Source organism: Lacerta agilis, chromosome 4 (assembly GCF_009819535.1).
Source record: "Lacerta agilis isolate rLacAgi1 chromosome 4, rLacAgi1.pri, whole genome shotgun sequence".
Lineage (NCBI taxonomy): Eukaryota > Metazoa > Chordata > Lepidosauria > Squamata > Lacertidae > Lacerta > Lacerta agilis.
The window spans coordinates 21,287,887-21,311,116 of NC_046315.1; the positions used below are offsets into that span (position 1 = coordinate 21,287,887).

Genomic DNA, 23,230 nt, shown 5'->3' on the forward strand with positions numbered 1-23,230 from the left:
TATCCACATGAGCAAAAAACAAAAAGCAGAATCTGATAGCCAAACAAAACAATTCCCAACAACATCTGGAAAAGCTTGGATCTGCCAGACCACTGGAAATCAGCATTTATTTGCACACACCTTGCAAAATAGCTTAATAAAGCCAGTATGTCAAATGGTGACTGTCTGTTCTCCAAAGATCAGTGTTGCTCCAACAATCAAAGAAGGAACAGCAACAGGGAGCTTCAAACTCACTCTACCTGTGCCGCCTTACTCATTCTCCTTCTCAGGGGACCAAGGATCTCTGGGAAGGTACTTTTGCTTCTACCAGAAAGATCACTGTGGCTGCAACAATCAAAGAAGAAACAGCTCTACCTCTAACGCCTTACTCGCACTACCTCCACCGCCTAACTCGCACTACCTCCACCGCCTAACTCGTTCAAACTCTACCGCCCTACTCGCTCTACCGCAACTCCTCTCCAAATGACAGTATCCTTCAAAAGGATACTAGCAGAACACCCAGGTGCCATCCATCGGTTGGTGGAACAAGAACCACCAACTGTTGTTATTCAAGCAACAACACCAGCAACAGACAGATCGAACTGGCCTGAACCAGATATAAAGCCATCTTATGGATCGCCATTTTGTTCTGGCCTTGAAGAACTGACTTTCTCCTCTACCCTTCCCCTCCACATTCAAATCACTGCCTGAAAAGCATGGTGAAAATATAGTAAATAAATACTGTTGTTGTTGTAATTTGAATTTGTATACCTGTACCACCTTTTGTCCGCTGATCTCAGGGTGGTTCACAAACATAAACATACAATATAAAAGCACAAAATACAAGAACAATAAGAACAAACCAATTCTTCTCCCTTCCTCACATCCCCTCCCAAATTTAAAAGGGGGATAAGATGTTAATCATCCAAAGGCCTCGCTGAAGAGGAACATTTTTGCCTGGCATCTGAAGATGTATAGCCTAATGAAGGCGCCAGGCGAACAGCCCTGGAGAAAGCAGTCCAGAAACGGGGAGCCACTGCAGAAAAGACCTGTTCTCATGTTGCCATCCTCCAAACCTCTCGTGGAGACAGCACATAAAGAAGGGCCTCAGATAATGATCTCAGGGTCCGGGTAGGTTGCTATAGAGAGAGGCGGGTCCTTGAGGTATTGCGGTCCTGAGCCATAAGTCTACCTGCCTTTCTGGCACGCCTCAGAACAGGTGTGCTTTGAGAGGCCTAGAGCCAGAAATGGCGAAACTTACTAGAAAAATAAGAAATCAAGATAACAAACATTTTATAAAAGAATGCAAATGGTTTATTGAATATTTACAAATAAACTGTAAACAGATAAGAACATTGGCAGGATTATTGTAATAACCTGCAGTTTTAAAAGAGTATATATTTAAAGTAGATGAATAAATGAGGAAATTAAGTGAATTTAGATATGCAAAAAATATTAAAAATTAATTTTAGGAACAGCAGAAAGAGGGGGAAGGAAGTCAAGTTTTGAAATGTTAAAATGGTTATAAAATTATTAAAATGTATAAAATTGAAAAATCATAAAATATTTTTTTAAGAGGGAGAGAGAGAGAGAGAAGTCCTGAGCCAGAGCACAGTGCTTAATGTTTGAAGTGAAAAGTAAAAGAGGTGGCTAGAGGAATCTGGAAAAAGATTTTAAGCACTAGAAAGATGAAAGAATCCAAGACTGAAATGAAAATGGCTTTCAAGGTTCTGTAGTAAAAAGTTAAGCAGCAAAATCCATGAGCACAGATAATCCTCCATTGTTTGGAGCAGCTGTCCCCAGCCTGGTTCCTTCCAGATGTTTTAAACTACAACTCCCATCAGCCCAATCCAGCCCTGCTTCTCCTTGCTGTTGCTGCCTGTTCACCTGCTATCCTCTTTGGGTGAGTAGCAGGAGGCCCCACTTGCCTTACCTTCTCCCTCTGGCACGGCTTTGCAATTGGGCCTGAAGGAAGAGGACAAATGGATGGGCAGCACCAACAGTAGCAAGGAGGAGGAGCGATCACTCAGAGGGCATCGATCCCACCCCAAACACTGAACTCAACCAGGCCAAAGAGTAGAAGCAACTTGTCTACAGAGTATACCTATCAAGCCAGAAGGATGATTTATAAATATAGAAAGAGAGATGTATGCCGAGAGACTGCAGAAGAATCGACTCTCTGTTCCCAAACCACCACTCTCATTAAAGTTTTATTCATAGCAGAAGTCACCTTATGCAGCATTTCCGTAACTATTACATCAATTAAATAGCAATCTATGTCTTTTAAATAGCACAAAGATCTCTCTGTTGTTCTTCCATGTTGATCACAACAACTAGATCCTGAACCCAAATAACAGCGTTCAGAAGAGGAAAGAAAAAGGTTAGATTCTTCTTTCTAAAAAAACCAAAACCCTATTCTTCATCACTGTTTAACATCTCAACCATATGAATGTATAGGTAAAGGTAAAGGGACCCCTGACCATTAGGTCCAGTTGCGGATGACTCTGGGGTTGCGGCGCTCATCTCACTTTACTGACCGAGGGAGCCGGCGTACAGCTTCTGGGTCATGTGGCCAGCATGACAAAGCCGCTTCTGATATGAATGTATACAAGCAAGTAAAACAAACTGCAAAAAACTGGGTTAAAATTACTTTTCAAAATTTCCAAACTAGGATACAGATCTACAAATGGGAAACCTTTGGCACCTCAACCAGACAGTTCTCCTTCCTATGATATAGGAAGAAGATGCCTTGGTGTTTGCAGTATTGTGAAGTTCTGTTTTTACCACTGAAGCCCCTACAGATAAATATGCAATATGCAGCTTGTCTGAACTGGAGATTCTCTTTTCTAGTTAATCAATTCCATTTGACAGGCCAGATGCCATATTCCACAGTATGATATACATTTCCTATGCCATTGTTTCAGAAAAAGCATTAGCTCCACCACTGGTGCCAGGGAAATCTTTCAATACAACTGAAGTCCAGGCTGGAATCTGGAACTCAAAGTGAACGTTAAAAGACTGAACAGCCTCTGGAAGGTCGAATCAAGACCACAGAATTAGACTCTGTACAGGCAGAGGCCTTATTTTGCAAATGAGTCATTCCGATCTACAGTTGCTGGGAGCGCATTTCGTACATGAGAGTCTGCGCATTTCTGTTTTTTCAATCAACATATCCATTGCTACTTTGAGATTTGGGCTGTCCACACCAGTGCATGGAGTGTGACAGAATATATCCCAGGTATGGCTTTTGGTCCCTCCCCATAATCACTTCCCCTTCCCATATCCTGTAGGATTATAGCTCAGTTGGTAGAGCAGGAGTCTCTTAATTTCAGGGATGTGGGTTTGAGTCCCACGTTGGGCTAAAGATTGCTGCATTGCAGGGAGGTGGACTAGATGACCCTCATGGTCCCTTCCAACTCAATGATTCTATGGCTCTATTTAGTTTGCTTGTTCTTTTTTTAAAAATACAATAAAAGCAAATGGGGCTGCCATTTTCTCTATTAAAAAAAACACAACTTTTTTATTAAGTTTCCATTTTATTTACCGGTAAATATAACATACACAATTTGTTCACATTATATTCTGCTCTTGCGAGCACTCGACTTCCCTCCCTCCCAGCCTATGATTACCTTAAATTATATCTTTTTAATTGCATTTCATATTTCCCCTCTTTACTCTCTATTATAATTCTGATAATCACAAAATTATGTTAATTGTAAATCGGTGCTTTCTATAAACTTTAAGTCAGTCCTGTCAGTATTGTTAAAGCTTTAAATCAGTCCTGTCAGTGTTGTTAAATGTTTACAATTTTCTGGAGCTGCCTCTTTCTCTAAGTGTGGTGTGTTCATATGCCAATCTCAATCTTTTTATAAATTAAGTAATGCCAAGAGTCACCTGTAGCATCATAAAGGTTGGGTGGGCATTAAAACCAGCTAGAGGGGGCAAGAGGGCTTTCTGCTGCACAGAGATGCTTGCCTCTTCTTGTTGTCCAAAAAATCTGTTCTCCTACTGCAGAACAATCTTCAGGAAGTTTTAAAAAGCATTTAGAGGTGGCTCAAGAGTTATTTGAATCCTCTCACCGTTCCCAGCAGCACAACTGGATCCTTGGGTGCTTTAAACTGATGCTGAATACCAGCTGGAGAAGGCTAAGAAAGAGGCATTATCTTAATTTGCAGAAAGAGTAGAATATCCACAAACCCCACTCAAGAGCACTAAGCAGCCCCTGAAGACTTGTGTTTTATAATTACAGAGCTTGACAAATCTGTTCATGCGAGGAGTAAAGAGGCATACGGGTGTGGCAAAAGATTCTATTCCCTGAAACCATCACCACACACCTGACAAACAGCCCATCCAAAAAGTGTGCTAGGGAAGATTCCACAGCAGCAGAGACTACAGAAGTATATCAGGTTATTTTTCTACCTCACCAGATTTTCTGCACTAAAGGAAAATCCAGATTAAACAAAACAAAAAAGTATGGTCTAGCATTCTGATGACAACACACTCTCATTTATTATTGAATTTATACCCCACTCTTTCTCTCAGAGGAGCCCAGGGTGGTATTGTGTGGATACTGTGGGAAAACTTCCAAGCACAAATTGTCCACAATAAACTGCAGTGTGGATGCGCTCTTAACATGAATAACTATAACCTTGATTCGTCTGTAGAGCTTTAGACAATATTTTAAATACATGTCCCACTGGATAGGAATTATTCTGTTGTACTAAAGTGATTATTCACTTTCAATCAGTTCCTCTGTTCTTGCTAGCTGTGGTAAATGCAGAATGACCCAGATTCCATATGACCTGGTATAAGAGACTGGTGGGTGAGGCTGACATTCAAATATATGCCAACTGGACTGTTGACAACCTTAACCTTAGCAGGTTTTTATTTGGAAGTATTGCATTGGTTGGTTGGTTGAGAAGACAACAAAGTCAGTCTTCCCAATTCTTGAAACTCACCTGCTGTGCAAAAAGGCAGACACAGAGCAAATAATTCATTTTAAGCCCATTTAGAAGCAGTATGTATATAATGGGTCACTTAGCTGGGAACCCTTCTACTTTTCCAATAAAAAGTTTCAGAAACTTCCTTGGTTGGAGATGTATTCTGCTAGTCACAGCTCTACTCTTTTTCTTCAACAAGTCAATTAATGTCCTATTTGGTATGAGGAACACTGGTCAAATGCTGGTCTAATAAACATTCTATAAATTTAATTCTGTGAATGCATTTTCAGAGCTGGGGCAAAACATTTTCAATCTTCCCTTTGATTTAGAAGGGGCAAAGTTATTGCTGAAAGAAAACTTGATTATAGATCCACACTGGATAAAACAAAGTTATCCTTAGAAAATGTACTTTTGGAACCTTCTTTCTTCCTTCTGCTTTCCTTACTCTACCTTTTGCTTTAATAAAAAAGTGTGTGTGTGTGTGTGTGTGTGTGTGTGTGTGTGTGTGTGTAGAAAAAGCCTGTTTCACTTTCCAGGTGTACAAACACAGCCATAAGCCACTTTTATGTAATAACCGTAGAATTGAAACGTCCTACAAAAACAGAAGGAAGAAAACCACAGGAGGAGGAGGAGGAGGAGGAGGAGGAGGAGGAGGAGGAGGAGGACAGGGATTTCAAGTCTGTAAGTTAACTTGGAGGTTGGGGTGGAGGGAGGGAGGAGAGAGCCTACTGGAGGCCTCAGAGAGTTCATGTTGTCCCTTATTAACAGTTTTAATGAAAATTTATCTCATTATTGCACAAAAAATACCCTGAGTTCAAGTGCACAGAATTTTGGATGAGGGGAAAAAAAACCATACTAGCATCATAATTGACCCAAATGAAACAGGAATTAGAGGATCCAAAATTTCATTTTGTGCAATAGCATTGTCAGTCAGTCATTTGAACTGGGTGTAATTGAATTCATATGAGAAGGACTAAGCGCCCTGCTTTGCTGGCATTCTGCCCACTCCCACATTTTTATACATAGCTAGATCTGTTTCTATTATCTTTTCTTCTTCAGGATCCAGCCGTCATATACTAAAGTCACAGGGAAATATCAGCCACATTGACTTTGAGAAAGGGCAATGTTATGTCTTCCAATGAAGCAAGCTTGGAATGGGACTGCTTATATTTTTGCCATTTGTTTCTTGAGTGGGCTCAAGGCCATTTCCAACATTAACCACCAAAACTCAAGGGTTAACTTTTTAAAGAAACATTCCAAAGAAAGTTAACCCACGAGTTCTGATTGTTATGTGGGAAGCATGAACGTTTAATGTAGAAGAGCTCCTGCTTTCTCTCTAGCATGTCAATTCCATATGCACAGAATGTTGTGCACATGGGTAAAAACATCCTGCCGCATGACAGCACCAACCACACCATATGGTCTATGTAAGAGGGAGCAAAGCACTGGCTTGGCACATAGTAGGCTTCCTAGGTCAGCCCTGCACTCCAGGATGCAGGTAGCACATCTCAAACAGGAAACTGCTATTTGAAGTTTGCTACAAGGGGTATGGACAGGAGAAAAATTACGGTAGTGAGGAAAACAAAACTGGGAAAACCAAGTAGCAAGGGTAGAAGTTCAAGCTGTTCCTATCACAGAGCTAAAATGCTCAAGTTTTGGAGTGTAATATATTCTCAGTACATGAGAATGGCTGTGGTTTTATTTTTCTGGGTGTGTCCCCCCCCACACACACTTTCCCATATCATACGCCATGCTTATCAGATTTACCAATCTAAGTAAATGGAAAAATACTGAAATTATATATATCGTCAGGTATTAGCTTTCTGCTGGAAGAAAACATCAAAAGAGAAAAAGGCAGGGTTTTCGCTATATCTCTTCTCTAACTATGCAGGCCAGTGCAGGGATGAGCAAAGGTGTTTTCTTAGGTGTGCAGGTCATATCCTTATTTATCCTGGGACAACTCCATAAGAGCAACATTTGCCCTCATAACTATGAGGTTAGATTATTGTAATTCTCTCTCAGTAGAGCTCCCTGCAGGGTCTGTCTATGACTTGCAGCTGAAGATACAATAGCACAATTACTCAATGTGATAATATTACACATAGCAATTCTTCAGCTGCTTGCAAAGGTGGCTGTGGGGGGGGGGGGCAGTGTGCTGTATTTTCAAAGCTTTAACTTCTGAAACTCAATAGCAGTGGTTGTCTTATGTGTTTTTAGAGATGTAGAAGCACTCAACCTCTTCTCAGTGCATATAACAAGCACCTCTCCCCACTATTACACACACCAGTGGCACACTTGGTTGTGAGGTCCTTTTAAGTAATCCCAAACTAACCTATGCATCTTTATGTACTGTACTTCCAATGGGGCTTAGCTTCAAATGAGTGCACAGAGAATAGCATTATTGGAGGAATATTCGCTAATATTAAAAACCTCCCATCTAAAAGCACAACAATAGAGTGTGCATACATGTGTGTCTGGGGAAAACTGTTTAACACAAGTTCCTGAATATTGCCCATATAACTGGTGGCCAATGAGGGTTTGGTGCCATCTTAAAGTTTATTTTCTAAAAGATATAACCAGGTAAAAAGAGAGTTAGTATGATACACAAATGTAAAATAATGTGAATGGCAAAGCTGTTATTCACAATAGTTTGGATGAAGTACTGTCTACTTGGGCTGGACAATTAAAGCCTTCTGGCAATTTGCAATTTATATTTAATAGATCTGTCATCAACTTCAAGTCACATAGCTCAGATGATCCACATGTCTTCTGATTAAACCCTTGAGAACGCTCTGTGCAATTCTTTAGGGTACACACTGTACCTCCATAGTAGAGCTAAGCCTATTGCATTACCAGATAATACACATGATCTTTGTTATCTAGAAATACTTAGCATTTGGCACAGGGATATAAAATAACATGTCAAAATCATTTACTGTGATTTAAACAACTGCAGGATTTCCATGAAACATGGATCTTTGGTATTCTTCAACATGGATGGAAGAAAGTAAGGGAAATGCCTAAAAACCCACATCTTTTCTCAGTATCTGCAAATCTAAACTTCAAATTATAAACAGGATTCTAATACATTTATTTATAAAGTCTATTAAAAATTCTTCCTTTAGCACAAGTAGTTTCCATCTCTAGACTACTGTCTTATATTGCCTATCATAGGGATTTCATTTCTGACATCTTTACAAAAGGATATTTCAAAACCACAAGTTACTTGAAACCTTTAAAAAGGTTACAGCCTGTACAAAGTACACCATCTTCCCTTAGAAAATGTACAGACAGGTTGCTTAACTTAAAATGATGGTCTCTGAACAATCATGATAGTGCAAAGAGATAAAGTCTCATTCTGCACATATATATTTCTGATCATTCTAGACTGGGGTGATTTTGGGTCCTTCAGCTGTTTTTGGACTACAACTTCCACCATTCCTAGCTAGCAGGTAAAGGTAAACGACCCCTGGGTGGTTAAGTCCAGTCAAAGGCAACTACAGTACTTAATTCGTTCCAGAGGTCCGTTCTTAACCTGAAACTGTTCTTAACCTGAAGCACCACTTTAGCTAATGGGACCTCCCGCTGCCGCTGCGCCGCCAGAGCACGATTTCTGTTCTTATCCTAAAGCAAAGTTCTTAACCTGAAGCGTTATTTCTGGGTTAGCGGAGTTTGTAACCCGAAGCGTATGTAACCTGAAGCATATGTAACCCGAGGTACCGCTGTATGGGGTTGCAGCGCTCATCTCGCTTTCAGGCTGAGGGAGCCGGCGTTTGTCCACAGACAGCTTTCCGAGTCATGTGACCAGCATGACTAAACTGCTTCTAGCACAACGGAACACCGTGACAGAAGCCAGAGCGCACGGAAACGCCATTTACCTTCCCGCCACAGCAGTACCTATTTATCTACTTGCACTAGTGGCTTTCAAACTGCTAGGTTGGCAGGAGCTGGGACAGAGTCAACAGGAGCTCACTCTGTCGCGGGGATTCGAACCGCCGACCTTCCAATCAGCAAGTTCAAGGCTCAGTGGTTTAGACCACAGCACCACCCATGTCCCAGTCCTAGCTAGCGCAGGACCAGTGGTCAAGGATGATGGAAAACAGCTGGAGACCCAAGTAAAAGATGAGCAAAAATGAGGAAACTGGCTCTCTATATGCTGATCTCCTACCAGATCCAGATCTTCAGAGAGGGCTCTTCATCGTGTTCTCATCATTCAGTGGCACAGAAGATGTTTTTTGTGGTGCTGTCCCATTTGTGGAATGCCCTCTCCTTGCAAAATAGCTGGTGCCAACATTGTTGTCATTTCAGTGCCGGATCAGTACTTCTTTTTCTTGGAAATTTTTAGGGAATTTTGCTCTTTGACCTGCTCTGCTGCTCTTGCTTTGTTTTTCCATATCTCTATTCTGATGTGCTGGCTTGTCCTTTTATAATTTTATTGTGTTTTTGTCTGTGCTTTGTACAGTACCCTATCGTGCTGTTTATATAGATCAGGACTAACCAATATGGTATCCTCCAGATGTTGTGAACTTCAACTCCCATCAGCCCCTGTGAACATGGCCAATAGAGATAATACTGTAGTAGCTGTAGTCCACAACATCCAGAGTGCAACCTGTTTGCCACACAATGCAGATGATGGGTAGGCTGCAGTCCTGCTTGATCAAGCCAGTGGCCCATCGAGTCTAGCATCCTGTTAAAATAATAATAATAAATAAAAAAATTATTTATACCCCGCCCTTCCCAGCCAAAAAACCGGGCTCAGGGCGGCTAACATCAATTAAAATCACAGCAAAAGAAACATAAAAACGATCAATTTAAAATAACAGATTAAAAATACAAATTTAAAAATTCAATTAAAACTGCAGGTCTCACAGTGTCTAACCAAATGCTCATGGGAAACCTGCAAGCAAGACTCAAGCAAGACAACAGCATTCTCCCCTCCTGCAATTTCCAGCAACTGGTATTCAGAAGCATATTGCCTCCAACTATGGCTATGAATAATAATAATAATAATAATAATAATAATAATAATAATAATAAATCAATTTTGAAATGCTTTCGCTCAGGGTAGAAGTGGAAGCAAGTATGAAGAAAACAAAACAGTTTTGGCCCAAAAGTTCTGTATTTGCATAGCTCAAACCACCAGGGCTTTGTTATGGCTGGTCTTCATTTAGTTTTTAGGTTTTTTTTACTAGAATTGGAAAAGAACAAAATTATTTGGTTTCAGGCAAATCTCAAGCACCACATTACGAGTTAGCTTTGAGTCAGCTCCCACACAATGAGGTCCCAACGGTAAACAAGTGGATTACAGCTGTGTACCATACTCGCAGCCAGCTATCCTTTTATCGGATATTCACAGAATTAAATGCAAGATCCAGTTTTTGCTGAAACCTGGACTGTCATTTTTAACATGTCTAGTGCAAACCTGCTTAGCATTTCCCACAAAAGTCCATTCTAATGGGAAAAATTCTGCAAGCATTTTGCAAAACCTTACAGCGCTTATGGAAAAAAGAGAAAAACAAAGAAATAGAAAGGATGTCTGAATATTACCAATGCTGTCCTATCAGTACTATTAACTGGCAAAACTAATGGACACTGAATCCAGACATGCCTGAAATAACAATGATGGGTCAAGGGTAGGGTGGCTCCTACTAATTGTGTGCTTAAATCTCCCATAGTTGGTACACTGCCATTAGCAAGTAGGCTGCATCCTGGTTTTAACTAGATTTATATAATATTTATATGGGACGCGGGTGGCGCTGTGGTCTATACCACTGAGCCTAGGGCTTGCCGATCAGAAGGTCGGTGGTTTGAATCCCCGTGACGGGGTGAGCTCCCGTTGCTCGGTCCCAGCTCCTGCCCACCTAGCAGTTCGAAAGCATGTCAAAGTGCAAGTAGATAAATAGGTACCGCTCTGGCAGGAAGGTAAACGGCGTTTCCGTGAGCTGCTCTGGTTCGTCAGAAGCGGCTTAGTCATGCTGGCCACATGACCCAGAAGCTGTCTGCAGACAAACGCGAGATGAACCCCAGAGTCGTCCGCGACTGGATCTAACAGTCAGGGATACCTTTACCTTTATATAATATTTATACAAGGAGGCTCTGCAAGAAAATGCTGCTGTGATCCTTAGTCCCAACCAGAAATTTTGGTGCCAGTCGTCCCATAGAATACTATAAGGAGCTCAATCAAGCTACAGGTATTTTGCTCCTCCTTCTGTTTCCCACTTTCTTTTTCCAAGAGAAATTGAACTTTATATGTTGGTGCTAAGCACGATCAATTCTCACTGGGCTTCTAAAAAATGTTGTCCTCTTAGGGATTAAAAAAAATATTCTGCAAATCTCAGGATTCCCCTAAAAATTCCAATATCTCTCCCTTGTTTCTCAGAAGCCACGTTTTTGGTTCTAATTATGTCTATGTCAGCACTTATTACCCAGCTTTGCTACTAAAGGAAATAATGGGTGGCAGTGAACTAAGTTTTACTCAAGAGTACATCCAAAAAGCAGAGACATCACCTTGCCAACAAAGTATAGTTAAAGCTATGGTTTTCCCAGTAGTGATGTATGGAAGTGGGAGCTGGACCATCAAGAAGGCTGATCGCCAAAGAATTGATGCTTTTGAATTATGGTGCTGGAGGAGACTCTTGAGAGTCCCATGGACTACAAGAAGATCAAACCTATCCATTCTTAAGGAAATCAGCCCTGAGTGCTCACTGGAAGGACAGATCCTGAAGCTGAGGCTCCAATACTTTGGCCACCTCATGAGAAGAGAAGACTCCCTGGAAAAGACCCTGATGCTGGGAAAGATGGAGGGCACAAGGAGAAGGGGACGACAGAGGACGAGATGGTTGGGCAGTGTTCTCGAAGCTACTAACATGAGTTTGACCAAACTGTGGGAGGCAGTGGAAGACAGGAGTGCGTGGCATGCTCTGGTCCATGGGATCACGAAGAGTCAGACATGACTAAACGACTAAACAACAACAACACCCAATGAAATTAACAAATATGGCTGGGCTATTCTTTGCAGGGGAGCACCACCCAATGTTTCTGAAGGTATCAACCTGGAACCTTGGGGGCAGAACAGGATAGGGTGCCTCCTGCCATGTTTCTTTCTACAAAATGGAAATTGCAGACATGCACAAAAATATCCATCTATCTTGCTCATAGTAATGCAACGAAAGAGTTCCTTGGGAAGTGAACTCTCCTTCATTGGAGGTTTGTAAGCCAAGGTTGAATAGCCATTTGTCATGGATGCTTTAGTTGAGATTCCCTTCCAACTCTACGATTCTATTATTTTAAGTCAACAGGATCTACCTTTATCTAACTGAGGCATGATTACAGTCCAAATTTCCATAAAATGCTAATACCACCTACTTGAAAACGTTAGAATAGTTGGATCCTGGTAACAGTCGTTCAGATATTTTAGAGGAGGAGGAGGAAGAGGAGGAGGAGGCAGAGGAGGAAGTGGGATAATCCCATAGGCCAATGCTATGTTGAGGTATTGTTTATATACATGTACTAAGAAGACATTTGAGAATGGACCATAAAATGGCATGAAGCTATAAACTTACTAGGTTTTCTAAATATTTCCTGACCAAACTCCCTCATTATGTTTAATAAATACAGAAATGACTCAACTGCTAAGGAAAGGCTATTCATATAAATCCCCCACAGATGTAAGTTGGATTTGGAAAGGAGTTTTGTAATCTACAGGTCATTAATCAACCACTAAAAAGACAGTGCACTAAGTATCAACAACAGGATTTAGTGCCAGAATAAAGTTATAATCCATTTAAGCTTGAAATCAATGTTTTGCCTACAAAAGGGTGCTAAGTATTAAGACAGCTTTAAAAACAAAATATTTGAAGATCTGAACATACCAGAGGTCATGCCACTCATTGCTCTTTTCTGCTTATAAAAAGGAGCAATCTACAAGAGTCAAGCATATACCGAGCACAGAACAGAAAATCCAAACAACATTTGTTTGATTATTGATGAAGAAGAATGAATTCTCGTTAATCAGAGAAGGAAATTTGGGGAGCGGGGGAAAGGAGAGTAAGAGAAAAAATAATCAACTGAACTGAGCTCAGAGTTCATTTAAACTGTGCTCCTATGTAATTTTGCCAATTACTTTCACAGATGCAATCCCCATAAATTATATGAACTATCATATAGATTAGTAGGAATTGCTTCAAAAGGTTATTGGGATAGAACATTAAAATGTGGAGAGAGATACATATCTCTCCAGTGCCAGTTAATCTGAGGATAGCTGATACATAAGCCCTTTAAAACAGACAATGCAGGTAGAAAATGCTGCACAAGCATTAGCTAAATCTTACCATCCAGATATATCTCAAGTTGCATGCAGTGTCATGGAAATTAGTTTCAGCTCCGAGTCTATCAAGCACAAGCTTCCTTGAAAAGTACCTTGGCTACTACTAGAGGTGCTCTATGGTTCACTCAGTTCATGAACAGCAAGTTTATAGTGCAGTGTTCAACATGAACTGACTGCACCCTATATGCTCCAGATTGCTGCACAAGCAAAGGGATTCAGTAGGCAGGCTTTCTGCGACAGGCAAGTCAATTTGAAAATGGTTCCCTGAAGATGGGAAGTTTGAAACCCACCATCTCTAGCAGATAAGATTGTCTCCTATGCAGCTCATTAGAGTTATCTGCAATTGTTCCTAGCGCATGGATAACTGCGCTGGGGTGAAGGAAGGCTCTCCGGCACCCGGTGCGGGGTGTCGAGGGGTGGAGTGAACTGCCCACAGGGGTGGGGTAAACCTCCCAGCAGCGCATGGGCCGCTACAGACGGCGCCATACAGATGGTGGCAGGATCCATTGTTCACGGTTGCGCGGTCCTCCGCTCGCGGCTGCAGCGGTAGCATCCAGGATGGCCAGAATTATCTCCACAATTCAAAGCTTCATAAGCCAACTAACATATTCATGACTAATGAAAACTATTTTCACAGCAAAACAATGGGTAGGTTGGTTGTAAAGCAGGAAACCATACTCCCACCAATCATTTTCAACACGGGGCCATGTCTTCAGTGGAAAGCCAGTATAGTAGAAGTTGGACTAGAAAGGCATAAGACCAAAAACATAGTTTTCCAGCATAACCTGCCTACAGGATGGTGGAAAGGATAAACTGGGGTCAGTGGCGGAGGAAGGGGTGTGCGGGGTGTGTGGACCGTCCTGGGTGTCATCACTGAGAGGGGTGACAAAATGACAAAAATAAGAGTTTTAAAAAATAATACTAATAAAAATTGGGCTCACAAAACTTTTTAGTTCAGTCAACAAACGTAACAAAATGTGACTGGCACTGGTTGATAACAAGTGTGGGAAATGTAAGGAAAAGGAAGTTACCTTTTGAGGAAGGTGAAAGGCTTCTGGGATATGATTTATAATGAAATGAAGAAAATGTTGAAATATACATTTGCTAAAAAAAACAGAAGCCTTTTTACTGGGCATTATTGGTACAGACATTAAAAAACAAGACTTTAAACATTTCCAATATGCAGTGATTGTGGCGAGAATCTTACTAGCACAAAAATGGAAACAAGAAGAAACACCGACAAAGGAAGAATGGACAGTGAAATTACTGGAGTATGCGGAATTGGACAAAATGATGGGAAGAATCCGAGAACAGCGTGACCAGAAATTCATCAAAGACTGGACTAAATTTACGAATTATTTAAAAGACAATGGCATTCAATCAAATACGTTGATAGGATTGCAAGAAGCTTTGTAGATTATTGAAGAAATGTCATTGTAAATATGAAATTACAGTGATTAAGTTGGATATGATGATTTAAAGCAATGATTGAGTTAAGAAGTATAGTATAAAGTAATAGATATTAGAAAAACATGTGGAGGTTTGAGGGAAGTCACGGCATTCATTCATTCGGTAAATAGCAATGGGCACCCACTCAACATCAAACAGGGGTCCTCCGAGAGCAAACTGACCTTTACATCATGCTAATTTCACTTGCAGAGCACTTTATTCATCTGCATAATCCTGTTAAATCACACACTACATGGGAGCAGCTTCCCCACAGATTATAACCCAGAGGTCAAAAATTGCAGAATGACCGTTTCCCACATCTAGTGGGGGGCGACGTTTGCGTGGTCGTGCGCAGCCCCCTGGATTCCAGTGCGACTCCTGGTAGTTCGGGCTGGCGTCGCCTTCCCCCAGGCAGGGATACCTGGGGTCTCCGCCTACCTCAGTTAACCACCCAATCGCGCCTAAGGAGGCGTTGCCAAGGGATTGGCCAGGTAAGGGGAGAGACCATCCAGCCCACACAATAGAAGGTGTAGCCTACCTGGGAAGCAGTAGTATTGGCGGCGAGAACGCGAGTTTGCGGTCTCGGGTGGCGGATTCAGTCCTTGGACGGAATCCTTTAGTCATCTTCCTAAATGGGGGGGGGGGCGTGGAGCGGTGACTCCACGCCCCCAGTGCGACGGCGATACCAGGGTTCCCCGTTAAAGGGGTCTTGGGGGGAGGCATTGAGCATACGCCGAGAGGTTATCATTGCTCTCCCCCAGCAGTGGCAGCGAACGGGGGGCAGGCTCTCTGCTTGAACATGTTCTCCAGAGCCAGCCCAATCCCCACACATTCTGGATAACCCTGAAGTTTCCCAGATCCCCGGCTGGGGACTGGGAAGGATAAACGCCCAATGCCTGAGCCAAGGTATCCCTACATCTGAATCTTAATAAAGTTGTGGCCAATTTTAATCCTATAGCACATTGTCTTGTGTCATTATTCCGCTCAGTGGTCGCCTGGGGTTTGGGGGACTCCGCCTGTCCACGCAAAGGGTGTGTAAGCTACATGCAGCCTGCAGGCCATATACTACTTGCACTTGATTTCAAATAACTAATTTGCTTTCAAAGATCCCCACTAGAAAATCTTATTAAATATGCATGCCATTTATAGGCCAACCTAGAACAAAACGTTCCCTGGGCAATTCATAAGATGCTAAATGTAAGCAGGTCTTTATATACTGCCTTGAGGAGGTATGAAGTTTTACTCAGAGTAGAACAACTGAAATTAACGGATCTTAGTCATGTTCCTTAATTTCAATGGGTCTACTCTGAATAAAACTGAGTTGAATGCCACCTTTGCGTTCTAGGAAGGAAGATAGGATATACATTTAAGTAAATACATAACTTTTTAATTATCAACATTCTAATCCAAGATATCTTAAAATGTGGGAAGCCTGGTTTATGAAGTCTTGATCACATTCTGCCCAATACATGTACGTGTTTTTCAGAATCAATACCACCTGGAAAAGGCCGCTGTGGGGGTGGATTACAACTCTCTCTCCAGACAGCGTTTCAGCCTTGTGTGGTTAACTACTTGTCAAAAACACATTATTATCTGGGCCAGGAAACCTGCAAAAAAGTACAGCCAGAAACAATACATTCCACCTTACCTGACACTTGTTCTGGACTTGGTCAGTGCTTTGCTGAGAACCAAGGATGGTGCTGATTGACGCCTTTGGGCCAAGCTCTTCATTTTCTGATGAAAAACAGAAACAAAATTAAAATGTAAGAAATGTTTTACAACAGCAGCTGTATGGAAGAAAAACACGAAAGGGGAAAAAATAACCACCACAACCAAATCAGGTCCATTTGAAGGTCCTAAAACATCAGGTTGGCAGAAATGGCTTCACCATTTCTCAGAAGCTAAAAGAGAAATGTCTGCAGAATATGCCATGCTGGCCAAGTGTAAGGGACTATAGAAGACTATTGGACTCTAGCATGTTTTATTCCAGAAGAGTTACTAAAGTTGTTTGCCCACTGACTAATTACATCTCTGGTCTTAATTGGCAATTGTTGTGTTCCAGATCCTACTTATTCTTATGAAGTGTCCTCTCTTTCACACAGAAACGAGTAAATGCAGACTCAAAGTTTTCTGCCTTAAAAATGGATTAAGGTTCAACAACAAGTTAAAGACGACAGAGTAATGTGCCCACTGTTAATAACCATATCCTGTCTGCACTTTACAAGACTTTGCTACTTGGAGGTCCCAGTCTGGCACCTGTTGCTAGCTATATTTACCGTATATATATATTACATACACTCACTATAGGAAACCTGCTTTCCATAAGGCTCCACACTATAACACAATTAATGCTTCATGGTAACATGCTCCACTCGCAGTTTGAGCAACAAAAATATCAGCATGAGCACACATTCCAGGATTAGTTAAAAATACACTACTAAACTATGTCCAACACGCAGGATTGATGAAATCCAGAGAAAAGAGAACTGTCTCCTGAGACACCACCAAATACAAAAAAATAAAATACCACTCCCTTCCTTAGAGCTTAATCCCAAATAAGTAACTGCAAGATTGTAGCCTTATACAGACTGGTAGGTGTCAGGGCATCATTTAATCGGTTAAATAAAGGGATTTAAAATATTTTGGCAAAGTGTTTAATATAAGTACTTATAAACTGCAGATCGCAAGCATATGTTAAGAGGCATTCAGTCCAGTGCGTGAGAAGGGAGAAGGCCTCTATGACAGGATAGTGAGGTTTCTTGCATCCGTGTGCACATTTGGAATTTTGAGGAAGCGGTGCAGGCGCTAGTCACAAATGGTGGCTGTGAGGTGTGTGACAAACACAAAATGGCTGCCACATCTAAAGGAGCAGGAAAGGGCACAGGACCTTTTTGTAGGCACCATGAGGGGGCATTGGTGGGCACCCTGGTGTCTGCAAGCCCCACAGTGAGGACCCCTGCTCTAAACTCATGCCTAACTGCAACATATGCATGCGTAATCTAATAACAAGTACCAGTAACTTTTTAAAATTTAGAACTACTGTACTTCTTTTCCTCATATATACTAACTCATGACCAGGTTCCTTGAGAAACTGGTTCTCCTAAAACAGGGGTGGCCAACTTCCAAGAGACTGTGATCTCCTCACAGTTAAAAACTGGCAGTGATCTGGGGGGTTCGGGTCAAAGTTGTTGAACTTCTTTAGGGAAGAGGAAAGCGACGTTGAGCTTTTTTTTTCTTTAGGAAGGAAAGCCCTGTTTTTGGTGGTTCAGGTCATTTTAGGGGTGCAGGGCAAAGATGTTGAGATTTTTTTAGGGGAGCCAAAGTTTTTTGGCTTCTTTGGGGGGGCCACTGATCTACTGGTGATCTATCACAGACGTCCAGTGATCTACCGGTAGATCACGATCTACCTGTTGGACATGCCTGTCCTAAAAGTTCCAAAGATATCAAAGTTTGCTTCATGCTAACTCAGAGTAGGGCTTTCAGTGTGGCTGTCCCAATTCTGCAATATAGCATTCCTGATGAGAGATGACAAGTGTCCACTATCTGCCCTTTTTGGAACAACTGAAGACAGTTTTATTCCAACAGGCTTTCTTAGCTAGATGAATGAGTCCTTACCATGGATGTTGATTTCGTTTTGTTTTTGTTTTTTTAAACTATCCCTTGTTTTTCATTTGTGTTAACTGTATTTCACAGTTTTATTGTTCATGATAATAAATTGCTGAAATAGATTAGCACTTATATGATCAATCAGCTAAGTTTTCTTTGGCCAGATGACAACCCTAGTATATGCAGACCTGCAAACAATTTACCAGTCCTCAAAATTTATTAGAATCATAGAATTGGATGTGACCCCCAAGGGACATCTAGTTCAACCCCCTGCTGTGCAGGAATTACTAGCCAGTTAGCACATACATTTCTTGACTTGAGGGTTCAAAGACTATTGGTGTAACTGAGCTGGATGCCATTCTGTAAACTCCTCAGATAAAACGTTCTCTCTTTTTTGCCCAAAAATTTATGGAAAACAGTAATAATAAGAAGGAAAGGCTTCCTCCCAAGTCAAGCACTGCAAACTGAAAGAAAGAAAGCTAATGAAGAACAGTTGTGGAATAAAGTTGTATCTTGTTTTCTGTCTGAAAGCTATTCATTTATTTTATTACATTAGTGTACCACCTTTCATTCAAAGATCACAGGGTGATTCTCAACATATAAATACAAAATGAAAATGCAAAATACATAATAAAGCAAAAGCAAAACCAGTAACTCCCCCCACCAAAGAATAGGTGAAAAGTTAAAATTTAAGAGAGAGGGTGGTTAGTGGTCACACAAATGTTTCTGCATACAGTGCTGTATATTAGAAGGCATCTGCTCTAGAGAACAATTGCCCATCAGAGGAGACAGTACTGGGCTAAAAGTCCTTTAGTCAAAGTATGAAACTGCTCCTTCTGTCCTAAGTAACTAAGTACAGCCCAGCAAACAGAGTCCAAAGTGGGCCCTAGAAAATAGGGTTCAAGCCCAAGTCTAGCACCTTGGTCAGAAGATCAGCTGTCAGCCTCACTACACCTGCAAAATGGGAATATTGTGACTCATTCAGCTCTAGGGGTTTTGGAGAATTCTGGAAGAAATTGAAGCACAAATTGCCTATATTCACTTACTCATCCCGTGCCCGGAATGGAAATCAATCCAGCGAATACAATTGGTATTCACTGTTACTGTTGCTTTCTGTCCACAAACACTATGAAATTGATCACTTCTCCACCACCACCACCACCACCACATTTGCAGTTTCCTTTGCAATAAAATGAATGGGATGGAATAACATAATGACAATGTCATTTACGTAATTTCAGTGCTACAAACAGCAAGATGAATAATATCGTTTTTACTGAAAGATGAACTGCAGTGGAACAAAAACAGAGCTGCTTCTTACATCCCAAGTCAGCTCCCAGGGTTGTTGCAAGGTTGAGAAAAGAAAAGCCTATACAGTACATTATATATCATCAATAATGGAAGGGTGAAAAGATTACACAAGACTATGACTATAATTTACATTTGCCAGCAGGAGATCACTTGCCATTTAATCAAACTTGGGTGGAAAGAACCATTTGCTTAAAAAACTCAGATGTCTTAAACAAGACACTTAGCCAATAGGCTTTCAGCCCAGGACTACGACGTTGTAGTGTTGCAGCACAACTTTGACGTGCTTCTTTATTCCAGCTTCTGTTCAACCAGAAGAGTGTGCATGCACACACACACAAATGTGTACACAAACAAAGCAAGTAGATTAACACTTGACAGAGTTTGCCCATCCTCTAGACTTCAGGGCTTTCCCAGCAGGATTTTTTTAAATGACATGGCTTAGACAGTCCTAAACATGTTCCAAACTGCTACCAGGGATACGCCTCTTTGCAAGTGAGCCAGCACAAAATGTGCCAACCCTACTCAGAGACCTCAAAATGTATAGGAAAGCTTGAAGCAAGTTACTGGCTCTCAGATACTGTTTCTCAGCATGAACTCCCTCTCAAGGGCAACGAGATGACAACAAAAGTGAATTTAAAAGTTCACCCAGAGTGAAACTCATTCAAAGTGTGAATAAATACCAAAACATATAAATACAGTCAAGGAAAAAGTTGATAGTCCTAAACATCTTTACCCTACAGCAGGCTATACTAGTATCCATGCACACCACATATCCACAGTGTACAATCTACACTACCCAGATAAGGGAGCACCAACTTCTGTTATTCCAGCTGCTGGATTCTCCAGGAACCAGGAATATATTTTTCTGCACAACCTGACTCAATCACTGGTAGTTGGGTTTATTATTAATAAAACCAAGAGGAAGCTATACCATTAAAACGTAGGCTCTCAGTCATTCACAGCCACATACATGCCAGACATACAGAGAGGAGGATTGATGCTTGTCAATCAATCAGAAGAAGCAATGGAAGGGGAATCACTGAGTAAGAAAAGATCATTCTTCAGAGACTGGTTTCTGAAGAGCAGAACCAATTATTTTTCCTCACAATTGCAGCGCTTCTCCCAGCCCAGCACTGCAACAAGTAGGAAAGCCCTCCACTTAGCTTGCAAAAGAACCTGTTCTCTCTCTGGCATGGCACCACTGCTAATATGATTTAGTGCTAAGGAAACGGGAATAGAAGAGACACCCAACTTTGGCAGAGGACTGGCAGGCCCCCGAAGACAACTTTACTGGCTGAATGTAGCCCATGAGCCATATATTCACCATTCCTGTCCAAAATGAGACCTGCGGGTATAGGGCGATATACAGATTTTAATAATAATAATAATATGATTTGAGACCAGAATACCTGAAAAATGGTCTTCTCAATATAAGCCTGCCCATTCATCATGACTTTCAGAGGTTATTATTTGTTCTATTTATATCCCGCTCTGCCTCCTGAAACAGCCTGGGACAGCAGGTTCTCTTACATGTTCCACTAACATATGAGGATGTTTGGCATGGACTAGGCAGAGACTTCTCTGTGGCTGAACTTTGGAAATCCCAGGGAAGCCTGTCTCGGTGGTCTTTTGAGCAGTGTAAAGACCATCTGTTTGCTTGTTTTAAAGCAATTCATATAGAAAGGGTAGCAAAAGTAATGCTCTTGTGATGTTGTTGAGAGCCAAACTCCCATAAACCCCAGCCAGCAGGACCTGCATGAGTTGTAATCAAGCAACATCTGAAGAGCCACAGCTTCCCCATCCCCTATTTTGATTCCTCCTTGATAAATTTGTGTGACTGAAGCTGCTGGGCCTGTTAATTCTTTTACCTGCTGGTTGCCTGCACTTTTATTTTATTTTATTATTTATTAAAATTATATACAGGCCTATTAGACCTGTTGATCTCAGGGCACTTCACAACATTAAATTATAATATAAAAAACACAAAAATAAGAACAAAAACAAACCAATAATCCCCTCTCCCGCAAAATATTTAAAAGGATGCCAATCAGCCAAATGCTTGGAAGAAGAGGAAAGTTTTTGTCTAGCACCTAAAGGTGTACAATGAAAGCGCCAGCCAAATTTCCCTGGGGAGAGCATTTCAGAAATGGGGAGTCAATGGTTAAAATAAGTATTTAAATGCAGACAGGTAGAAATAGGTAGGCTACAGATATAGAAGTTAGAGTAGATTTAGTAATAGAGGAAGTAATGATAAAGTAATTAAAATAAGATAAGTTGATCAGAGTTTTAAGTTAGATTATAAAAAAGTAAGGAAATTACTGAAGATGATTTACAAGGAAAGCAGCCAGAGAGGATGAGAAGAAGCCAACCTACAATGTTATATAGAAGATTGGATAGGTTTAAATAGGTATTTTTGTTTTTTGTTTGATCATATGGTTTTTTATTGTGACTCTTTTTTGTATGTAGTTTTTGTGTAGTGTTTTTGTTTGTTTTGTTAAAAATCAATAAAAAAAATTGGGGGGGGGGGAACAGAACTGGGGAGTCAATGAAGAAAAGGAATGTTGTTGTGTTGCCACCCTCAGGTCATCTAGTGGTGGAGGCACACAAAGGAGGGTCTCGGTGGATGATCTCAAAGTCTGGGTAGCTGCATATGGAGAGAGGTGGTCCTAAGCCGTTTATCCACTCTGCGGTGATTGTTCTCTATGTTTGATATTTTTATGTGTTTTATTACTGTTCTACACTGAAGTTGTATCTTAATAGAAAAATGGTATATAAATATTTTAAAGAAAGAGGAAAAACAAACTTTGGTCTTTACTGGAATGTTCCTTATTCAGGCCACTCCTAAAAAAAATATCATCACTGGACACAGATAATAAAATATGCACACAAAAATGGGTTTGTGGCCAGGGGAGAAGCATCTTTTGCAATAGCTAAACAGAGGTTAAGGTCCAATTGGGTTGTTTCTAATGTAATCAGCTATCCTGGGCAATTTGAGAATGTAGTCTCTGCTTTTGATAATGCAGTTTTTATTGGCAGCTTAGTGTTGATTTAAACATGGTATGTTGTACTAACCGACACATAGCTGCTGTTGGATGAACTTACATTGGCCTATGGCTGGGATAATAAAATTGCCCAAGATTTCAATGCAGCTTCCAAAGAAATTGTGTTTAGTGTTGCAGCCTAAGACTACTCAAATTTTCACCTAGGTAATCATGAAAGTTATAATATTTGTAGTATGGAAGTACAATGGCACACTATTAATTTTTAGATAAGTATCCTATCTTTAATCCAATTACAACATGCACAATCATAGCTACACTTAAGTCAATAGGATTAATCACATGCAACTGTGCAGGACCAAGACAAAAACAGAATAAATTAAGATATCACCCAATTATAGTCCACCCTAGGAATAAGTATAATAATAATAATCTTCACTAAAGTGTGTTTCAAAACAAAGCAGGGGAAATGTTTTCAATTTCTAAGAGCCCTGTATAGAGTTTATGTACGAATTCATTGCCATAAGCAAAATTTAGAGTTTTTCTAGCTCTATTTAGCTCTATTTAGACGAAGGTGCTCATTGGGGGGAAATGTGGATCTGAAAGAAGTTCTCAGACAC

At 40.9% G+C, this 23,230-nt stretch overlaps 1 protein-coding gene across 3 annotated transcripts in view; it reads right to left on the reverse strand.

Annotated features, from left to right (window-relative positions):
- Positions 1-23,230, reverse strand: part of ARHGAP20 (Rho GTPase activating protein 20) — a 75,365-nt gene that overhangs the window by 40,492 nt on the left and 11,643 nt on the right. For all 3 annotated transcript variants that reach the window (XM_033146270.1, XM_033146269.1, XM_033146271.1), the window contains exon 2: positions 16,343-16,428. In XM_033146270.1, the coding sequence (XP_033002161.1) occupies positions 16,343-16,428 (86 nt within the window). The remainder of the gene's footprint in view (positions 1-16,342; positions 16,429-23,230) is intronic.